The following is a 23,516-nucleotide window of genomic DNA, read 5'->3' as shown; positions in this document are numbered from 1 at the left end:
AGCTGTTCTTAGAAATTGTCTTGGAATGTGCTGTAGATGCTGTAGATTGTCCTAGTAGAATGTCTCCCACTTGTTCTCAGGTTCAGTATAGATGGTGTATGTAATGTCCAAAGATAGTAACCTGAGCAGTGGGGGACCCCTGCTTATATAGCCTATAGAGCCATCAATATAGGCTTTGTAACGGTTGTAACGGTAACCGTTACAACCTCTAATTAAGGTACCACGTTATGGCCATTGAAGGCCATAATTGTACCACATTTGAATGGAAAATGTTACATTCTCCCACTTGATGCAATTACAAACTCAAAGAAAACAAAAAAACATGAACTATAGAGATACGTCCTCTTAAAGTGAGTAGCATCTATTATAATCACAATGTAACTTGTTCTCTAAGCATTTCTTGTGATAATCAAAACTTAATGGATAAACCTTATGTCTTTTCCAGGTCCAAAAATATATTTTTCTCAACAAAATATGTGCACAATACAATAATGAGAAAATATCTGAATGTTTTAAGAATTTCATATAAGAACTTAATGTATACAAATTTTACAAAGTGGGCGCAAGTCCCATTTTCTCAACAAAATCCCTAAACTTGAATGGTGGCATGCCTTTAGTCAGGGGATCAACAATCATCAACTCAGTGCTTATGTTCTCAATGACCAATTTCTTATCTTTAACACGCTCCCTGATGGCTAAGTACTTGGTGTCGATATGTTTGCTTCGACTCCCACTCTTATTGTTCTTAGTCAGGAAGGCCGCAGCTAAGTTGTCACAATAAACCTTTAACGGCTTAGAAATAGAATCCATAATTTTAAGCCTTGAAATGAAATTCTTAAGCCATACACCTTGAGATGTAGCCTCAAAACAAGAAATGAACTCGGTTTCCATGGTTGAAGTGGTGACAAGAGTTTGTTAAACACTTCTCTGTGAAATAGCTCCACCGGTCATAATGAAAATGTTTCCCGAAGTTGATTTCTGAGAATCAATGCAACCGGCAAAGTCTGCGTCAGAGTACCCAACAATGTCCAAAGTGTTCATCTTCCTGAACACAAGCTTATAATCCTTGGTACCTTTGAGATACCTCAAAACCTTCTTTGCAGCTCTCCAATGGTCTAAACCCGGATCACTTTGATATCGTCCCAGCATTTTAACAGCAAAGACGATGTCCGGCCTAGTACAAACTTGAACATACCCGAGACAACCGACAACCGAAGCATAGGGAATATTCTTCATGGATTCTCTTTCAAAATCATTCTTTGGACACTTGTCCAAACTGAATTTATCACCTCTCACGATAGGAGCTGGACTCGGTGAACAATCCTTCATCCGAAATCTTTCTAAGACTTTGTTGATATAGGTTTCCTGCGATAGTCCCAGAATGCCTCGGGATCTATCCCTATGGATCTTTATACCAATGACATAAGATGCCTCGCCCATATCTTTCATATCAAAGTTCTTAGAAAGGAATTGTTTAACCTCGTGCAGCATTCCCTTATCATTTGATGCAAGCAAAATATCATCCACATACAAAAAAAGAAAACAAATTTTACTCCCATTTGTCTTCTGGTATATGCAATGATCTAAGATACTTTCAACATAACCATATGATGAAATAACTCCGTCAAACTTGACATACCACTAGCGGGAGGCTTGTTTTAAACCATAAATGGACTTTTTGAGCTTGCAAACCAAATGATTGCCTTCACTATAAGAGAATCTTTCAGGTTATTTCATATAAACCACCTCTTCTAGATCACCATTATGGAATGCCATTTTCACATCCATTTGTTGCAATTCAAGATTGAAATGTGCAACCAAAGCCATGCGAAGTGAATCTTTCTTTGATACAGGAGAAAAGGTCTCCGTGTAATAGATTCCTTCTTTTTGAGTGAATCCTTTAGCAACGAACCTAGCCTTGTATCGCTCGAAGTTACCTAATGAGTCCTTTATAGTCTTATAGACCCATTTACTGCCAATGGCCTTGGCCCCATTAGGCAACTTAACAAGGTCCCAAACCCCATTGCTCTGCATGGAATTCATTTCTTCCTTCATGGCTTCATGCTATAAATCTGACTCTTTACAATTTATGGCTTGTGAAAACGTTTCTGGATCATTTTCGGCTCCAACATCAGACTCTTGCAGATACACTATGTAATCACTAGGAACTGCCAATCTTTTATCTCGAACAGATCGCCTCAAAGTTGAGCTACCATCTCCTTGAGAAGTTAGTGGTTCAACTACCGCCTTAGGAATTTCCTGAATTGGTTGATCTGTTGAGATAATATTAGCATCTTGTCGAATTTCTTCAATAGGTTGTTCAATACCTGTTTGATCTTGAGGGGTGGTTGAATTTATTATCAACCTATGTGATGATCTAGAAGGATATGATTCAATATGATCATGATTATAAATCAAATCATTGAATCTATCCCTCCCACTAATCATGTCATTTTCAAGAAACTTAGCATTTCTTGATTCCACGATCCTAGTTGAATGAGATGGATAGTAAAATCTATACCCTTTGGAGGACTGTGCGTATCCAATAAAGAAACCACTAATAGTCCTTGGGTCCAACTTCTTTTCTCGTGGGTTATATATCCTTACCTCAGACGGGCATCCCCAAACACGCATTTGTAGCAAACCTGGTTTCCAACCTTTAAATAACTCAAATGGTGTCTTTGGGACAACCTTGGTTGGAACGCGGTTTAATATATACGTTGCCGTCTTAAGTGCTTTGGTCCACAAGAACTTAGGAAGTTTGGAGTTGCTAAGCATACTTCACACCATGTCAATAAGTGCTCAGTTTCTTCTTTCAACAACACCATTTTGGTTCGGAGAACCAAACATGGTATATTGGGCAACAATCCCATATTCTTGAAGAAACTTAGCAAATGGACAAGGTGCCTATCCACTTTCAGTGTACCTACCATAGTATTCACCACCTCTGCCGGATCTTACTATCTGTATTTGTTTCCCACATTGGTTCTCAACTTCAGCCTTAAAAGACTTGAAGGCATCCAATGCTTCATTTTTATTATGAATTAAATACACATAAGTAAATTGAGAGTAATCATCAATGAAAGTGATGAAATACTTCTGACCTGGCATATCCATATCTGGACAGCAAATGTCAGTGTGTATGATTTACAATATGCTTGAACTCCTTTTGGCACCTTTCTCAGACTTGTTTGTCTGCTTTCCCTTAATGCAGTATATACAAGTCTCGAAATCAGTATAATCAAGAGTACCAAGTACATACCCCATCATTTACTAATCTCTTTATACGTTCAAGGGAGATATGACCTAATCTCCGATGTCATAACATGGAGGAGTTCTCAATAATACTCGATCTTTTGGAACCGGAATGAACATGCAATAAACTGTAAGTGGTATTGTCTTGTAAATGCAAACGATAAAGACCATAAGACATTGTACCGTATCCAACACAAGTTGATTTATTAAAAATATCAAAACACTTGTCTTGAAAATTAAAGGAGAAACCCAACGGCACAAGTCTTGAAATTGAAATCAAGTTTCGGGAGAAACTTGGTACATAAAATGTCTTATTCAAAACAAAAACAAAACCACTACTTAAAACCAGCTTGCATGTTCCAATAACTTCCACTTGCAACCCCATCTTGTTTCCTGATAAGATGGTCCGTTCATTTCCCACCGGCTTCCTCAGATCTTGCATTCCCTGTAAAGAGTTTGCAATGTGGATTGTTGAACCATAATCAATCCACCAAGTATTAGCATTAACTTCAGACATATTAGATTCATAACAAACGAATGAGGATAGATTACCTTTCTTCTCGACCCACTTCTTGTACTTGATGCAATCTTTCTTCATGTGTCCCTTCTTTTTACAGAAGAAACACTTATGCACCTTCTTTATGTCAGCTTGAGGTGGAATGTTTCCTTTCCCCTTAACCTTAGAAGTGCATGGAACCTCGAAATTTTCCAGATTTAGACTTCTCACGTGCCGTAGCCAGCATGGCACTTTCACCCATTTCCATCACCAATCTACCTTCTTCTTGAACACCCATGGTCATTAAATCATTTATAGACCATTTTTCCTTATGTGTGTTGTAAGAGATTTTAAATGGCAATTCCTTGATGTGCCCACGCACACCATTGNGTTGAATTTATTATCAACCTATGTGATGATCTAGAAGGATATGATTCAATATGATCATGATTATAAATCAAATCATTGAATCTATCCCTCCCACTAATCATGTCATTTTCAAGAAACTTAGCATTTCTTGATTCCACGATCCTAGTTGAATGAGATGGATAGTAAAATCTATACCCTTTGGAGGACTGTGCGTATCCAATAAAGAAACCACTAATAGTCCTTGGGTCCAACTTCTTTTCTCGTGGGTTATATATCCTTACCTCAGACGGGCATCCCCAAACACGCATTTGTAGCAAACCTGGTTTCCAACCTTTAAATAACTCAAATGGTGTCTTTGGGACAACCTTGGTTGGAACGCGGTTTAATATATACGTTGCCGTCTTAAGTGCTTTGGTCCACAAGAACTTAGGAAGTTTGGAGTTGCTAAGCATACTTCACACCATGTCAATAAGTGCTCAGTTTCTTCTTTCAACAACACCATTTTGGTTCGGAGAACCAAACATGGTATATTGGGCAACAATCCCATATTCTTGAAGAAACTTAGCAAATGGACAAGGTGCCTATCCACTTTCAGTGTACCTACCATAGTATTCACCACCTCTGCCGGATCTTACTATCTGTATTTGTTTCCCACATTGGTTCTCAACTTCAGCCTTAAAAGACTTGAAGGCATCCAATGCTTCATTTTTATTATGAATTAAATACACATAAGTAAATTGAGAGTAATCATCAATGAAAGTGATGAAATACTTCTGACCTGGCATATCCATATCTGGACAGCAAATGTCAGTGTGTATGATTTACAATATGCTTGAACTCCTTTTGGCACCTTTCTCAGACTTGTTTGTCTGCTTTCCCTTAATGCAGTATATACAAGTCTCGAAATCAGTATAATCAAGAGTACCAAGTACATACCCCATCATTTACTAATCTCTTTATACGTTCAAGGGAGATATGACCTAATCTCCGATGTCATAACATGGAGGAGTTCTCAATAATACTCGATCTTTTGGAACCGGAATGAACATGCAATAAACTGTAAGTGGTATTGTCTTGTAAATGCAAACGATAAAGACCATAAGACATTGTACCGTATCCAACACAAGTTGATTTATTAAAAATATCAAAACACTTGTCTTGAAAATTAAAGGAGAAACCCAACGGCACAAGTCTTGAAATTGAAATCAAGTTTCGGGAGAAACTTGGTACATAAAATGTCTTATTCAAAACAAAAACAAAACCACTACTTAAAACCAGCTTGCATGTTCCAATAACTTCCACTTGCAACCCCATCTTGTTTCCTGATAAGATGGTCCGTTCATTTCCCACCGGCTTCCTCAGATCTTGCATTCCCTGTAAAGAGTTTGCAATGTGGATTGTTGAACCATAATCAATCCACCAAGTATTAGCATTAACTTCAGACATATTAGATTCATAACAAACGAATGAGGATAGATTACCTTTCTTCTCGACCCACTTCTTGTACTTGATGCAATCTTTCTTCATGTGTCCCTTCTTTTTACAGAAGAAACACTTATGCACCTTCTTTATGTCAGCTTGAGGTGGAATGTTTCCTTTCCCCTTAACCTTAGAAGTGCATGGAACCTCGAAATTTTCCAGATTTAGACTTCTCACGTGCCGTAGCCAGCATGGCACTTTCACCCATTTCCATCACCAATCTACCTTCTTCTTGAACACCCATGGTCATTAAATCATTTATAGACCATTTTTCCTTATGTGTGTTGTAAGAGATTTTAAATGGCAATTCCTTGATGTGCCCACGCACACCATTGATGGAAGTGAGACGAAGAGAAGAGAATCTCATGATGAGGGTGCTTGCTAAAGCCTTTTCTGAAGTGACGAACTGGTCGTTAATAGCCTTGAGCAATGCTTGGACATCCTTATGCTTCTCACTAACGGAACCCCGAATCCCATTAGAAATTTTCGCCTTGATGTACATTGTGCTTAGCCGATTCGATCTATCCCATCGCTCATATAGCGCAACTTCATCTTGGGTACTGTCTTTAGTTGGAACTGACAGTTTCTCATTGTGAATAGCGTAGTCCAAGTCTTTCCACCATAAATTAAGAAGAATGGTTTCCTTCCACATCTTATAGTTGTTGCCCATAAGTTCTGGAACTTCGATGTTCAAATCTATGTGAGTAACGGATTGAGATGCTGTAAAGGTAAAGCTTTGGATTTTATAATTTTGAGGCATAGATAGAACTGAATTACATACATTACCAATGTAAATGATGCATGTACTAGATCCAAATGCCATAAAAATTGCCTATGGGCTAAATTTTTACGCAAAAGGGACCTTGGAATATTAGAATAGAAATGAGATGGGTACAAGGTTGAATTTCTATTCTCAATGTTAAAAAACTACCAAAAACTATATGCCGACACATAATTGCCTGTGGGCAACTACCAAAAACTATATGCCGACACATAATTGCCTGTGGGCTAAATCCAAAAACTATATGCCGACACATAATTGCCTGTGGGCTAAATAATGGTCATAGTTTGGTATTTTAACCTTATCAATCATACAAATAAAACAAAATTGCCTGTGGGCTAAATTTCATTATATCAAGTATAATTAATCACAATTTATGCCTAAACTTTATGCGATTTGGGAAAAACTTGATGCACAATATTAATTAAATTAAGGATGCTGTGGCTACTCCTTAATCAACTAAAATTGTACTATCACATCGACATAGATTTTGAAAAGGCAAAACAAATTATGCAATTAACATGATATGCAATTCCCAAGTATATTCCTAGGAAAGTTGGTTGGGCTAAGGCCCATTAAAAACCAACTCCTTAGACAGAGTAGGATTTCAAGGGAACTTGCAGCACATTGGCTATTTTCAAGTTTTCTTCCCAAGAAACTTTCCCCGGTTCATGCAATTTCACATTATAGCATAATTATTTTGAAGGTGTTATTCAAAACTTTGATGTTCACGGCTTGAAAAGGTTTTAAGGATAGGTGAATGATAAGCTCCCAAGATGACTAATTATATAGGTCTATATCGGGGTAGTTTAATAGCGATTTAGTGTCTTTTTATGACTAATCCATGATAATTTGTGCATTAATAAGTTAACCGCGTGCAAAGCTACCTTTTGTATGTTTTAGAACATTTTACAGGTCCCGGGAGCCACTCGGCAAGGTATATGGGCATAACGTGCAATCGGAGCAGAAAAGAAGTCCAAGGATAGCTAGGGAGTACCATCAACGCGTGGAGCCAACATGGATGAATTCTAGTACCCATCCACGCGTGGATTAGCACATAGATGAGACATGCGGAGGAAATTAAAGTAGGGAAATTTTGGGGAGGCTATTTAAGGAAGCTAATTAGGATTTTTCAAGAGGTTTCAAAAGAAGAGTTCCAAAAAGTTCCTTTTAGAAGTTAGATTTCATATTGGAGAATTCTCTCTTACACAATTCCTTAGATTTACATTTAGAGATTTCCAATTTGGTGGAAGAAGTGAAGAACAAAGATTGGATTGAAGTTATGTAATTCCATTTACTAGGTGATTTCTATCTTGAATCTTATTTCCAATTTCTATTTCTATTTTGCAATTTATATTCTTAGATTGAATTAGATTTATGATTTTGAATACATGAATATGTTTAGCTAATTCTATCTAGGGATTGAGTTGTGTGAATCTATGCTTGCTTAGTGTGATTTCTCATTTCTTATTGTGGATTTTGATTCATTTGATGTTGGAGATTTATTCTTGTCTATTGATTGTTGATGTGATTAGATCTTGAGTAGATTTGGCCAATCTATTGAGAGTTTGAGATCTTGACTCTATCATGATATTGATTTGAGTTAGGATATAGTTTTTGCAACCTTAGATCCTATGCAATTTCATGATTGGGAATAGTAGGAATGTGTGAAGCTTAGGTGTTTGATAAAATGTCTCTTAGGGCTTTTGGTTGCTAAATGGTACTCCTAAGCCTAAGAAACCTTAGTACATAAATGTGGAAGAGGATTAAGAGAGCACACTCTTGAATAGCCAACACGATTGAATCACTGTTCCATTACCTATGACACACCATGAGGCAACATAGATAGCATAGTTCATTCCCTTACTTTCTATTACTTGTTACTTTCATTTTATTTACTTCATTTGATCACACACTTGCTAAATGCCACTACACTTTTATCAACAACCTCGTATGTTCCATCACGCATTCCCTTAAATAAAAGCAAAGAAATCTCCCGCATTGCCTCCTTCGAGATCGACACTCGGGGAGTCAAAACTCTTCGTTTTAATTCTTTTTCATCTTTTGACATACCACGCACAACCACCACTATACAAAACAAGTGTTGTCAGTGAACTTTTTGAACTTAATGTACTAACCTTCAGGCACTATCGTAGTTGTACTAAACCGTATGTACTATGTAATATGTTAAAGTCCAATATCCTAAGTAATTTCACTAATTCCTAAATGTGCTTTTCTAACGCATAATATAAATTGCATAATTAAAACTAAATATTATGCTAATTGGACATAAAAGCACATATTACAAAAATATAAATTTCATATTAAACAACAAATTACATAAAACATTATAGCAATTGAAAATATGAACATATTAAACAATAAAATTTAAATTCAAATTGCAATTTGAATAAAAAATATGATATAAATAATAGACCCAATTAATTAAACAAATATATATATAACATATAATAAATCAGGATTCATATAAACAAATAAATTAAAGGCCAAATCAATATATAAACAAAGAATTAATAAAATAAACACAGACCCAAAAACTATTATTGTTATCAATAAAATGGGTCAGGCCCAAAAGACTAGACCCGACCCAATCCACCCTTATCAGCCTTACACTTAAAACAAAAAATAAATAAATAAATAAAGAGTTAATTCCAAAACCTAGCTGCCGTGGTGCTGTCGTTCCAGATCAACGCGAACGAAGAGGGAAGGATCATCGTAGATGAGTCGGTTGGCCGAAGCACCGCCGTTCGCCTCCCTCACTCGCGACCCAACGCCGCTGACCTTTCGCCATCTCCAACCAGCCACTATCGTCAAGCAGAGAGAAAGAGAGCAGCGATCGAAGGCCAGGAAGCCTGACCTCGCCACTGCCTTCCCACCGAAAACCAGCGTCGCCACCGCTCACTACCCAAATGCGAGAGCCAATGCCGCTGTCATCCCTCCGCCATCCGTTGCTCACCGGACCCGATCGATAGATCGGAGTCCAAACGAACAAAACCATTTTTTAAAAAATGTTTTCGCTGATCCACCGCCGCCCAATGGAGGTGGCCGGAAAAGAAAATGCATCAGCGACTGCCGCGTAATGGCGGTCGAGGTCGCGGAAAAGGAAATGGGGACGCACCGGCGGCTGTCCAATCCTTCACGGTCGCCGGTCAGAATCCCCTTCTCCCACTTTTTTTTTTGATATGTCGAAAAAATAGAATATATATACAAATATTATGCGAAAGTATGTATATAATTTCCAAAATGTAAAAGTATTGCAGTGTACAAATTATTACAATTCATACATCTACGAAAATATACATTTATATGCATTCATACAGACATGACATCTAGATTTTCAAGAAAACCATATTACATATTATATTCTTTAAAATACAAATCATGCAATATAGACAACTAGGCAGAGATTAATAGTCTCTGATACCAAATGTTAGAAAATTGTAAATAGTACTAATCTCCAACCATAGTTGTTCTTAGAAATTGCCTTGGAATGTGCTGTAGATGCTGTAGATTGTTGTAGTAGAATGTCTCCCACTTGGTCTCAAGTTTAGTATAGATGGTGTATGTAATGTCCAAAGACAGTAACCTGAGCAGTGGGGGACCCCTGCTTATATAGCCTATAGAGCCATCAATATAGGCTTTGTAACGGTTGTAACAGTAACCATTACAACATCTAATTAATAAGGTACCACATTTTGACCATTGAAGGCCATAATTGCACCACATTTGAATGGAAAATGTTACAATTTCATATTATATATTACGGGCTGAGGTTGGCACTCAGAAACGATCTCCACTCCATCATCCTCGAAACTGATTCAGAAGCCGCGGTTAATGCTCTGGGTAATGATTTGAATTCCACACGGGTAACTAATACCCTGATAGCTGACTGCAGACATCTCATCACTCAGTTTCAGAGCTTCAAATTAATGCATGTGTTTCGTGAAGGCAACCAATGCGCGGATTTTCTGGCCAATTTGGCTCAATCTTCGGTCTGGGGCACCTTGGTGCTTGACTCCCCTCCAGAGGGGCTGACTTCGCTCTTGGATCGCGATGCGATAGCAGTGGCTTTTAGAAGAATTAGATAATCTTTGGGGTCTCCTGGCCCCTTTCATTCACCAAAAAAAATACATATTAATTTTGGTAAATGATAATTATGTGGTTTAATATTATCATACTACCCTAATTAATTTGTATATTATTTTTGGCTTATGGTACATGTATGATAAATTAATTTGTATATCATTAATTTTGCTGAAGAATATCTTAATCAGTGGGAGTGATCATTTAGAAAAACTGAAGAATATCTTAATCAGTGGGAGTGATCATTTAGAAAAAGGTCATTAAGATGCTCCACTAAAGATTATGGATTTTGTTGTCGTTCATACATCCCAAATTGGATTGTATGTCAAACAATAAGTCCAAAAGGTTCCACAAGTATTAATCTAGCTTGTATTTGTTCACATAAATTCATAAGTTCAAATTAACATTTGGTTGTACAACATATTTATGAAAATGTTGTAGCAATAATAATGAGTTTATTAAAACAAAAATATTTAACTTGTGGTGCACTGCCAATTAATAAATTCTTTAGCGATTAATAGAGTCTTTAGTTTTTTCAAAATTGATCCTGGGCCGCTTTGGTTTGTGAAAGCTCAAAACAATTTTGCAAGACACATAAAACTCATAATGTCCAGTTTATTTTGAGGTGGACCTTGAGATTATTTGGGAAGTTATGGTGTATGTTTAAGAGTTCAAACTTAAGATTCATAATGTTTCTGTGACTAAACTATCTTTTGGTTATTTTGATGAGTAGGAGTGACAGACGTGTCAATTCTAAACTCTTAGCCATATTAGAGATAATGTTAGAGTTATAAACTAGTCATAGAATATAATTAGCATTATGCTAAGAGATTCCTACTTTAGGGCATGCTTTAAAGATTTTAGGGATCATACAGTGTGCATATTTTCTTATGCAAATTTGGATGATTTCTTTTTTCAGTTGCTCATATATATACATTTTATTTGAGAAACATCCATTAAGGGGCTGAGAATAAACGTAGGGTTTGTTCATAAAGTAACCTAAGTTAGAGAATTTAAATGCATGTCAACATAGAAGATATTACTTTCTTAAGCAGAGGACATATTACTATGGTTCGTGTATTTTGTTCTTTAGTGAAGGTTGTGCCAGTACTTGCACCAAGTGGAGAATGTAAGTTTATTCCACATATATAATATGATATAATATTATAGAGTTAATACCAGCCAAGGTCCTCCGAGTTTACTGGTTTCGCAACCTATAGTCCTAAACTTTCAAATCGACCCTCCGTGATCCTCCGAATTTCAAAATCGACCTGTCGTAGTCCTTCCGTTAAAATTTTCCGTCTCAACCGTGAAATGTAAGGGCATAATAGTCTTTTCATTTATTTGCCAGCAAAAATCGACCTCTCTCAGCAACATATGGCAACAGATTTCATCTTCTTCATCAGGCTATGGTTGAATGCAAGGCCTCACATTTCGCCTAGTCTTTCTATCCAAAAACAACCTGGTTGAAACCTCCTTTGCAACCTTAAACTACATAATCTTGCACAAACAACTCCTTTTGTTCCCGCTACCATACTCATCGCCTGATTCGTCTTCATCGCTAAGCTAAAATTCCCGGATCTCGAAAAGCTCCCCACCAGATGTATTTGTCCACTGAACCTTCCTTCTAAGGATATGATCAGGGGCATCATTACTCGTTTCACCCATACCACCAGGAACTGCTATGCTATTTGCTGGTTTCCTTAAGCTACTCTTAAGTGAAAGCTTCGCAGATGTATTTGTGTCTTCAACAAGACTATCAGAATGGGTGTCCTTACCCTTTTCAGAAGCCATTTTCAGTTTCTACTTTGGGGATTACGGCCACATCGTCGTTCAGGGGCCCTACCTCACCTACGATGAGTATTATCTCACCGTCACCGGCGGTTCTGACATTTTTGAAGGGGTTACTGGGCAGGTGAAGCTCTGGAAGCTTATCTATCTGTTTAATTTGAGAGTTATGAGTGCTGCTGCGGATTTGACTGTGCGAATTTGCTCAAATCTTAAACTACCCCTGCTGCTAGGCTCAATCCCAATTCGGCAGGCAACGGCACTGGAAGTTGGCTGGTATTAACTCCAACTCCGCCACACTAATTCATGAAACAACTCAAACTACACCCAAAAATAAGCAAAAGTCCATCATCATCAAGATAACCCAAAAAAAAAAGATTTCTTTTTCTTTTCTTACAAAAACTAACAAATTTCACAGTATCAATATAAGCTTTGGATGCCTTTTCCGGCGACCAAACAAGCTTCATATCTCCTCTTCTTCTTCTTTATTCTTCCTCCTCTTCCTCTCTTCTTCTTCTTCTTCTTCTTTACTCTTCCTCATCTTCTGTATGTTATCACCTTTTTTGGGTCTGGAAATTATGATTTGCTTTCGGGCAAAGGAAAGTACTTAAATTAGAAAGACGCAATGACGCGGAGCAATGAGATGAAGAATAGAAATTGGAATTGTAAAGCAGTCAAGACTCAAGACTCAAGACTGGGTTTTTACCACAGACAGAAAATGGTTGAGAAGGAAAAGTGACCCTCAAGAAATACTGGAATAAGGAAAGAACAGGAAATGGGTTCCCTCAAGAAATAGTAGATTGGGATATGCCTCCTAGGGGTAATACGAGCACATAGGAGCTGTCGCGGTTCAGGGCGGAAGGGCACTCCGGCAAGTGGCGACACAGGAAGCTGTCGCTGTCTCACGTCGAGTCGCACCGCTCCGGGCCAGGAACGCTCCACGATCACCTTCTCGCAGCTGCAGTTCAAGAACAGATAATTATTTTGCGAATACCAAATGTAAAATGTCTTATTTGCCCTCACACTTCACGGCTCAAACGGAGAAAACTAACCAGAGGACTAGGGCAGGTCAAATTCGAAAAAATGAGGATGACGGAGGGTTGATTTGAAAGTTTAGGACCATAGATGGCGGAACCACTATACTCGAGGGACCTTGGCTGATATTAACTCTAATATTATATTATATTATTAAGTGGTTGTATTGCAAGTAGATGACTAAGTCAGTTAGTGATTTAGTCAGTTAGGCAACTTAGGATATTCAGTTTAGCTAATTGAATATCTGTCTATATTGATGGCATGCAGGTTTTTAAGCAATATAGTCCTCCCACTGTTCCCTTATTCAGAATACACACACCATCTAGTATTAGGAGAAAGTGGTAGTCAAAACATTATTATGCAGGTTTACCATCCGCAATTTCAACAACTATGGCTAGGGATATTCAGATATCAGATGTTCCTAAAGCTTCCGCTGTTATGAGGTCAGGTTTCTCGTATATATGTTTCTTTATGTTTATGTTAGATAATATAATTGTAACATATAATTTATATTTTTTCCTTATTTATTTCATCAGGATGGAATAACATTCATATTACCTCAAAATTCACCAAACTTACTGTTACAGAATGACTTAACAATTGATGTCATGTGTAATTGAGAAAAAAAATTGCTAAAAGAATGCTATTTTTCTATAATTTAGAGGGAGTTTATTACTAAAATGGTCCCTCGACTATTGCAAAATTATCAATTTAGTTATCGACAATTTTTCGTGCCCAATTAAGTCCCTCGACTTTGAAAATTTTAACCAATTTGGTCCTCAATTTATTTTACCGTTAAAATCGGGACTAAATTAATAATTTTGTTATAGTTAAGGGGCCAAATTGATAATTTTTCTATAGTCAAGTGACTATTTCAGTGAAAAATTAACTACCAATTTGGTCCCTTGACTATGAAAAAAATTACCAATTTGGTCCATTGACTATAGAGAAATTACCAATTTGGTCCCAATTTTAACCGCAAAATAAACGGAGGACCAAATTGGTTAAAATTTTCAAAGTTAAGAGACTTAATTGAGTACGAAAAATTGTCGAAGACCAAATTGATAATTTTGCAATAGTCGAGGGACCATTTTGGTAATAAACTCATTTAGAGGTGAAACTTTTCACACGTAATCTCATTGACGACTTCAATCGTGCGTGTAATTTGGTGTAGAAATAAAAAGGAAAAAGACAAGAGCAAAAACATTATTGATGCTAGAGTCCTAGTACAGAAGTCGTCCAACCCCACATGCATATGCTGTCTATCTTGTTGGTTTTCATTAACCAGAGAATGGCGTTTCAATTATTCTCAACCAGTTGTAATTATTCATGGCCTCAAACAAGTATCCGTCGTCATCGATCACGGTGGTGATCCAATGGACCAACGACATGGATCGATATTCAACCATGGACTCGGTCTCACAAGGCAAATTTTTCGGTCACATCAACATTGTGTGAACCAGAAATACAATGTATATTTTTAATATATTAAAAGTATATTATTTATGTATTGAATATATATTACTTCATATTTGATACTCTGATATATAAAATAAAGCACTTTTCATGAATATAAGGTACATTTTTAGTATATTAAAATTACATTATTTGTGTACTTTATGCACATATTTAATAGTATACAAAATAATATATTTTCAGTATTCAAATAATGTACTTTCAATATTCAAATAGTATACTTTTAAATAATATATTTTATATAGACACATAATTTTATTTATGGTCTACACAACTATGTAGATTATGATTCATAAAATAATGATCAGTCTCACCCTCACAATAAGCCGTCCACAAATTAGGATATTACGGTTGAATATAGAATTATGAAATTGTAAATATAGAGTTATGAAATTGTGAACATAGAGTTCTGTAATTGTGAATATAGAGTTCAAAAATCATGAATATATAGTTAAAAAATTGTGAACATAGAGTTTAAAAACTGCTAACAGTTCCAAAATTGTGAACATAGAGTACTAAAATTGTGAACATGAACATGAGTCCACATTGCAAGGTAAATTTGGGACTATAGCATAACAACCTGAGTATCAACGGCATGGTGGTTGTTAAGGAACTTTCCTAAAAAAAATATGACGCCCATTGACAAAATCTTAACTGAAGAAAATCCACTAACTAAGACAATTGACTCACATTTTTAATTTTATATTTTTCAATAAAATAAAAAGAAAAGAATAGTAATTAATACTCTCTACAGAAAAGATCCAGCCAACTACCTTCAGCTAGTGTGCTTCCGAGCAACCTCATGCATCTATTCCACCAAACAAATAGTTATGCATTATTGGTGTATTAAAGTGAGTCCACACATCAAATAGCATTTGATAATTTCCCATCATTTTCCATTTACTATAACTTTTTTGCAAAGTGGTGATGACTTGACCCAGAAATCAAAGTATATATTCAACAGTCAACACATGCAATGCATCTTTTCCCACCACTTCAATATAGTCAAGGATTCAGGTATATTGATAGTCAAAGTATATTGATATGCTGTCTATCTTGTTGGTTTTCATTAACCAGAGAATGGCGTTTCATTTTGAGATCTTTTAAATAAAATGTTATACCCACTAAATTATAAGGTTTCAATTCGGTCATTTTATTTTAATAATTTCGAAAAAGTTTACCCCAGCAATTTGACTCTTTCCATTATGACATGGATTAACCATTGTCACTTATTTATTTATTTATTTTAGATAAAATCCAAATGAAATGAAAGACTTGTATTAATTTTTTGCAACCTTTCATTCACATTTGTTACTTTTGGCAGCAGCAGTTAAGTGACACCTTTCTATGAGTTATGATATTACATCCTTTAATATTTACGATATTTCTAATGTGTTTAAAATATAAATTACAATATGTGTAAGTATTTTTTTTCTTTGTTATTTGTTAATTCTAATGATAAAATAATGAAATTTTTAACAGAAAGTCATGGATGTAATATGACAAAATTAAAAGAATAAGGCTAAATGTGTCAATGCCATAATAGTTGAGGACTAAAAGTGGAAGTTGTTCAAAGTCATGGATGTAATATGACAAAATTAAAAGAATAGGACTAAATGTGGCAATGCACAATAGTCAAGGACTAAATGTGAAAGTTGTTCAAAGTCATGGATGTAATATGACAAATTAAAATTAAAAGAATAGGATTAAATGTCTCAATGCCACAATCGTAAAGGACTAAAAGTGAAATTTGCTCCTTTTATTTATTTATATTTGGAAAATTATAATTTTCGTTCATAAGTTATAGGGTAATTGTAGAATTTATCACTAAGTGTTGGTTGTGCTCACTTTTCGCACCTAAGTTATCATTGGGGTTGCATTTTTCGTCCTTTTATTAACTTTTTGTTCTCACTTTTTTTCAATAAGTTATATTAAAGTTGTAAATTTCGTCCCTAATATTTTGTCAATAAATGGACAAAAAGTACAACGCTAATGATAACTTAGGTACAAAAATTGAGCATGACCAACACTTAGGAACGAAATCTATAATATATTATAACTTAGGGACAAAAAAATATAATTTTCCCTTTATTTATTATTGAAAGTGATATAGAATGATAGGGATGTGAAAGAAAAAAAAAAAGGTGAAATAATTACAAATATAAGGATATGACATAATAATCTATTTTTGAAATGAGAGAGTATTGCAAAGATATATTTATCTTATTAATTTAATAATACTTTGTTTAACCCTATAATACTCTCACTTTTAAAAGTGAGTTTTATTGTCATTATTATGTGTAATTTACTCACTATTTTATCTACATCTTTTGCAATTTCAAATCAATTTCAAAAATCAAAAGTAGTGATTCTACTTTCATATCACATTAGTACAAAAACAAAATAAAATAATAAAAATATTTATCAAATAGAAAAAATAAAAGGCTCACTAAATACAAGATTGGTTGGCATTTATCAATTGTTAATACTAACTAAATTAGCAAGGATTGTAATATACCTAAATATTAATTAAAGAAATTTAATGACATGACATGAAGCTACGTTATCTTGTGGGCAGATTATACTATGGACCATTATTCACACATTGTATAATATATCATTAATAAATGCTCATTTTAGTATAATGGGTGTTCATTTTTAATGGACTGAATGTATATTTTTTAGATGAACTTGTGTTACACTAAAAATGAATATACTAATACTAAATTTATATATCAGTGGTTTGTTGTAGATTTATACAGTAAACTAGTTATCACACGCGCGTTGCGCGATTATACCAATGCCTAATGCGTATTGTTAAATTAGTGTTTCTTAATTGGTTAAAGTAGTCATATAATAATGAGAGAAAAAATGCTAAATTAATAAAAATCAAAGAAATAGTCTCGATGCTTATATATTTTAATAAAACATAACGAAATTGTAAATAGCTAAATTGCAACTAAAGTAAGTAGAAACAAATAAACCACTTACATGGGAGCAAATGGCGAGTCATCATTGTCACTTGTTTGAACACCAGTCCGACCATTTAAAACCCATGTGTAATTGTATTTGTGATCAAGTACTTTATAGTTCGTCCGGACAGGTTTGACAATGACATTTTAAATGATGTACCATTTGTTGGTTTGTAAACTAATATTATACATTCCAATGTCATTATCAAACACTATCGATTGAACCCGAGTTCCTTGCATTTAGATATAGCATTTTCAATGATGTTGGTGGTGAATGCGAGCATTTTCATAATAATAATAATACTAATAATGATAAAAATAAAATAAAATAAAATAAAATAATAATAATAATAATAATAATAATAATGAGGAATATAATGAGAACCACAACATTACATACAAGGATACAAGTATTGATGAACAGATTATACAATAGATATATTTACATAACGATATTGAAGTTATACTAATTAATGAGTATACCAATATTGATTTTTTTTATAAAAAAAATTGTAATCATTATAAGTACAAATACAAATAATAGAATTAGCATGATAATATTTTGACAATCATACCTATAGAATGTCAAGTAGATGGTGTGTTGCAGAAGATGTTAGGTTTAGTTTTGGATGAATACTAGTGAGAAGGGAAGGGGTTTATATACTGTTGTTTTGGGTAAAATAGTGGTTTAGTTAATAATCTATACAAAGTTGTATTATAGAATCCTATTAAGACTTCAATATTCTAATTTTGAGTTAGGAATCTATAAAGAATTGTATTATATAATATTGCCAATTTGTTTGAAAACTGCAATAAAGAAATAAATTGCCTAAAAAATTTAATGTTAAACTTCCGTTATATTTAACGGAAAGAATCTGGTAAAATTATAAAGGATTAGGATATATTAGGAATTTAATTGGAGGTTGCACAATAAGAAGAACACAAAGTACAATATGTTATAAAAGACTATTACACCAACATTTTTTTAGTTCCAGTTAGTGATTTAACATTATTGGCTCTTATTATAAGTGTATATATGTGTTTGGGGATTTCAAACATGTTATTAAACTTAAATAATATTTTGGGAGTTGTGGAGTTAAATATTATTTTTAAATTTAGAAGATTTTTTATTTTTTATTTTTTGTTAGTCCACCAGGTGTCTTCAGTATGCTCTCGGAGATACCTTTAAGCTCGTACCACACTCATATTAGAGGAAATTTTATTAAAAGTTATTCAATTTTGTTTGAAAAAAAAGAGAAGAGAGAAGAATATCCTAAATTGACTTTACGCAAGATTTTGAGGAGAGAAAATAATAGGTTGTTATGCCATGGACTCGGGTCCATCTGGCAAGGTGGACTCGGGTGCATGTTCACAATTTTAGAACTCTATGTTTACAATTTTAGAACTCCATGTTTACAATTTTAGAACTCTATATTCACAGTACAATTACAGAATTTTATATTCACAATTTAATAACTCTATATTCACAATTACATAACTCTATATTCAACCGTATAACACAAATTTTGAATTTATATAATAAAAATTGTGAATATAGAGTTCAAAAATTGTGAATATTGAGATCTAAAATTGTGAATATAGAGTTCTAAAATTGTGAACATAGAGTTCTAAAATTGTGAACATGGCCCATAGCATAATTTGCCTAGAACAATCTCCTAGATTAAGTTTATGAAAATAAAGTTAAAATAGCCAATAGTTACATGTACCATGGACCTGGATCCACCTTGCAAGGTGACCTGGATCCATGTTCATTTGCATACTGAATGTTAGTTGTGAACCTTTAATATATAAATTGTAAATATTCAGTATGTAAATTGTGTATTTTAAACTAGGTTCAATTTGTAAGGTGGATGGTGGACCCGAGTCCTCAGAATAATTCGCCTAAAATAGCATAGTTGAAACCCCAAAGTAAGAACCGAAAACTTAGAACCGCAAAGTATCTTGCCGCAAGGTAATACGTGCATAGTGAATTCATAAATGCATGTATGTATGTATGAAGATATCATATGATTCTTTTTTTATTCCCTTGTCTCTGCATTTTTTGTTGTATTATAAAAATAATTTTCTAATATGATTTATATTGTTTTGCGAATCATGATTCACGATATTATGATTCTATCTTGCCTAAGGTGATCTTGTATGATAAATTAAAAATAGTATAAATGTGAGAGACAGGAGACAACAAGTAATGTCAGGGTGGAAATTGAAACCTCTCAAAGTGAGGGCTCCTTGTGTGCAGTGAGCAAAATTCTAACCTCTGTGTTCAATTGATTTACCATGATAAATTTACATCCTCTCAGAAGTTTTGTCAGGCCCGGGAGTGGGGGCCTTTGGTGTTGGGAATTCAACCTTTTGGAAGAAGAATTCTGGAAATTGAAAAGCGCAGCCATGCAATGGAAGGAGACCAGAATGACTTTTTTATGCATGCATAGAGATGAAACTGTACAAGTCTTCCAAGTTGGGGATCGAAAGTCTCCTGTATTATTAAGATTAGGATAGGAGACCTGCAGGCCAGGCCAGTTGTTACAATGAATGCATCTAATAATCAATCAATTTAGAAGTAAATCTTAGTCAATCAAATAATTTCTTTGCCCACCAATAGTTGGAGATGATGAGATTAGGGAGAAGTGCCAAATAGCTCCATCTACCACTTGCAAGTATTCAATTAACCTGGTCTTGTTCTAAAATAAGATAGAATTGACCACATTTACTTTTAAAATTGTGTTCGCTCAGCATTTTCTCCAGGTTTTCATAAGTAATCCTTCCATATAATGTTAACATGAAATTTAAATAAAAATAATTTGATGACTTGTTTCATTGTTGACTCATTTAAACTTAGAAAAAGCCACTAATCTCTCCCTTTGCATTCTCACCACCTTCATCGCGACTGTCAATCTAAAAAATAAAAATTGTTTGCGGCCTCCCACTTTGTACCCATAGTAATCGCACAATATCTTTAGTACGGGGTTGCTGAAACTTTTTATGGTTGATTGGTTGTACACTTGTATGATATTTATATGCCTATCACCATGCCCTTTCATGCTTTACAGTAGAGCTCACTGACATCCCTCCTCTTGAAACTCTTCGCCGCTTAATTCCTAAACATGCTTATAGGCAGAACGTATTCGCTTCTAGTCACAATTTGAAATTTTATTTCTCCTGTTTGCTTCAATTGTCTCGGTTGGGCGTGCACCAACTGTAAAATATCTCGTAATCTACGAGGTGTTTGAAACCAAATTTGCTAGAAAATTTTGAAGGCATATATTCCGTTCATTTTGGATGTGTACAGTGTTGAAAGTGCTATCACTCACCAACCATTCACAAGCACACAAAGAAGAGCCTAAATGGTAATGCAAGCACATTTTTCAATTCACCAATAAATTAATAATCCATTGTTGTATCACCTTCTCTTTAATTAAAGATCAAATAGCCTTCCAAAGTTGTTTCCTTATAAGGTAGTTTTTGTTGTTAAATGTGTTGCGAGGTGATGGATATTAAAGTAAAATGTTTATAATAACATAACAAATAACATTCAATTAAGAATATTAATATTACATATTTCAATCTAAAATAGATTTTTTAGGCCAAAAAACCTTCTTGTGGTCTAAGACTTTATCAAGTTCCACATCAAACCTAGAGGCATAAGAATTGGTATGTATGCAATAAAATCATTTTAGAAAAAATTTGACAAGAGAAATTCAGAATCACTATCTGAGAATGCACACTGAGTAAATCTCATTTTAGCAAGATGAGCCCGTGGGTCTATCGCTCCTATGTATGCCTTAATTGTTGGGAAACGAAAGTTCTTCGGTAGAGCATTGGCCATGATCGCCTTGGTGAATGGGGTGGATAACACGTCTTGGTGCTCCAGGATCTATCTTCCTTTGGAGCTTACCCATTCGCCTGCTCGATCTCATCATGTTGAGAGCTCGGGGTCTCGCCGCTGGTTTCCCCCGATCATTCCACCTGTGGCTCGGCAACCTTCCTGAAAATGATTCCACCACCGAGGGGTTGTTCACAGTTGGCCTTGGCTCTAGTTGGTCCCGGGCCAGTGTACGGGTGCCTAACTGCGCCAATGCGGACTAGGATCGGGTTGGTCGTCCCCTATTCACTCCTTGATGCCCATGCCTGTCTTGATTAACATCATCTCCTCCCCGTCTGCCTGACGGTCAGGGTGAGTTGACCTCCCCCTCAACTTGGGCTATTAGGGCTCAGGGAAGTCGGGTGCTCAGCCTACCTCGCTAAGGTGGCTGCTTGTTGGATCGTGACCACCCCTTCTTGGAATCCCGGGGCCAGAGGAAGGGCGATGCGAGCCGACCCAGCGTGGCGGTTTTTGTTGAGTCGATCCCTTAGGTCCCCCGCTGACCTCACTGAGTTGGTTTGTTGTCGGCTAGCGGTCCCATTGAGGTTGTTCCCGCTCGAGGTGACATAGGTGTTGCGAGAATCATGGGAATTGTGAGAGTTGGATCTCGATCTTGCTATAGTTGGTAGGTAGCTTGCTAGAGCCTATATGTTGAGCTCTCGATGAAAGCACCCCTATGATGGATTTATTTAACTCGAGTGACCCGAATTAACAAAACCTGATAAAAAGAAGAAGGATACAGTAAATGATAAATGGATAATATAATGAAAAAGACAATGAATGTATGCCATGGAGACAAAGATTGTATTGATACTTTGTGTAATGCTATTACAATATTAGATGATGTTCTAACAAGACAATTACGTAGGAATTTATATTAACCTCATTCTAACCACCGCCCAAAAAAGGGGGAGTTGGTTGTAACAACTTGGACCGCGTCTGCGAGTGTAGCACACCAGGCCAAGGCCATCCTAGGCCGGGGCTGCCCCGAAGCTGAGGTCACCCTCCAAGTCGTCCTCGCTTCTCCTTGTGTCGATTTGCCCCGGATCCACCTCTAATATATCCTTCAGGTGAGTCCAAAAAAATTTAAAAATCTCAAATTATTGGATTTTTAAATTAAGTGAACTAGTAAATACTAAGGCGATTGTTAGGACCCACATAAAAACCCACCCAGTGAGACTATATTTACCCATGTAATTTTCTCTCAGTTTCAAAATGTCACATCGCTAAATTTGCAAGTATCCACTATTTACTCTACATCCATACAATTATATCTCATCTTTAAAAAATGGTCCTATTATCACTTAACCTTATTAAAAAAAACTTATTTTTACCAATAAAGTATTAATAATAATTAAAATAATAATAAATGTAATAATAATAAAAAATTAAAAGGTCTCATAATTTTGCAATTGGCCTCCTTTCACCGCTGCGAATAGCCTAAGATTGCTCAAGAATATGCTGCGGCCTGCGGGGCTCAGTACATATGTACATGCACCAGTTGTTATATCGCGAACCATGGTCCACAAAGCTTTGTAGATCAAGATCCAAAAACGACACCGTTTCTTTAAGTAAAAAAATAGTTGCCGTCACATGTTAACGGAGCTCCGTAAATGAAACTACAGTTTATTTCAAATGATACGGCCTCACATTTATTTTTATATTATCAAATAAAACTGTAGTTATATTAAAATGAATTTGTATTTGTGTTGAAAGGAAACTGCAGTGTATATAAAATAAAACTGAATAACAGTTTCACATATTTGAGTGTATATTGTCCAATGAAACTGTAGTTATATCGAAATGATACTGTAGTTGTGTTGAAAGGAAACTGCAGTGTATATAAAATTAAACTAAATATCAGTTTCACATATTTGA

General features: G+C 35.3%; 1 protein-coding gene across 1 annotated transcript; it reads left to right on the top strand.

Moving 5' to 3' along the window:
• Positions 1-9,120: 9,120 nt before the first annotated feature.
• On the top strand, positions 9,121-10,489 carry LOC116013088. Its single transcript, XM_031252747.1, has 2 exons — positions 9,121-9,542; positions 10,186-10,489. Exons 1-2 carry the CDS (start codon positions 9,121-9,123, stop codon positions 10,487-10,489), a joined length of 726 nt encoding a protein of 241 aa, XP_031108607.1.
• Positions 10,490-23,516: the final 13,027 nt, after the last annotated feature.

This window comes from Ipomoea triloba, chromosome 3 (genome assembly GCF_003576645.1).
Source record: "Ipomoea triloba cultivar NCNSP0323 chromosome 3, ASM357664v1".
Taxonomy (NCBI): domain Eukaryota; kingdom Viridiplantae; phylum Streptophyta; class Magnoliopsida; order Solanales; family Convolvulaceae; genus Ipomoea; species Ipomoea triloba.
The sequence above is the reverse complement of the archived record's forward strand: the minus strand, read 5'-3'. Positions and strand labels throughout refer to the sequence as shown.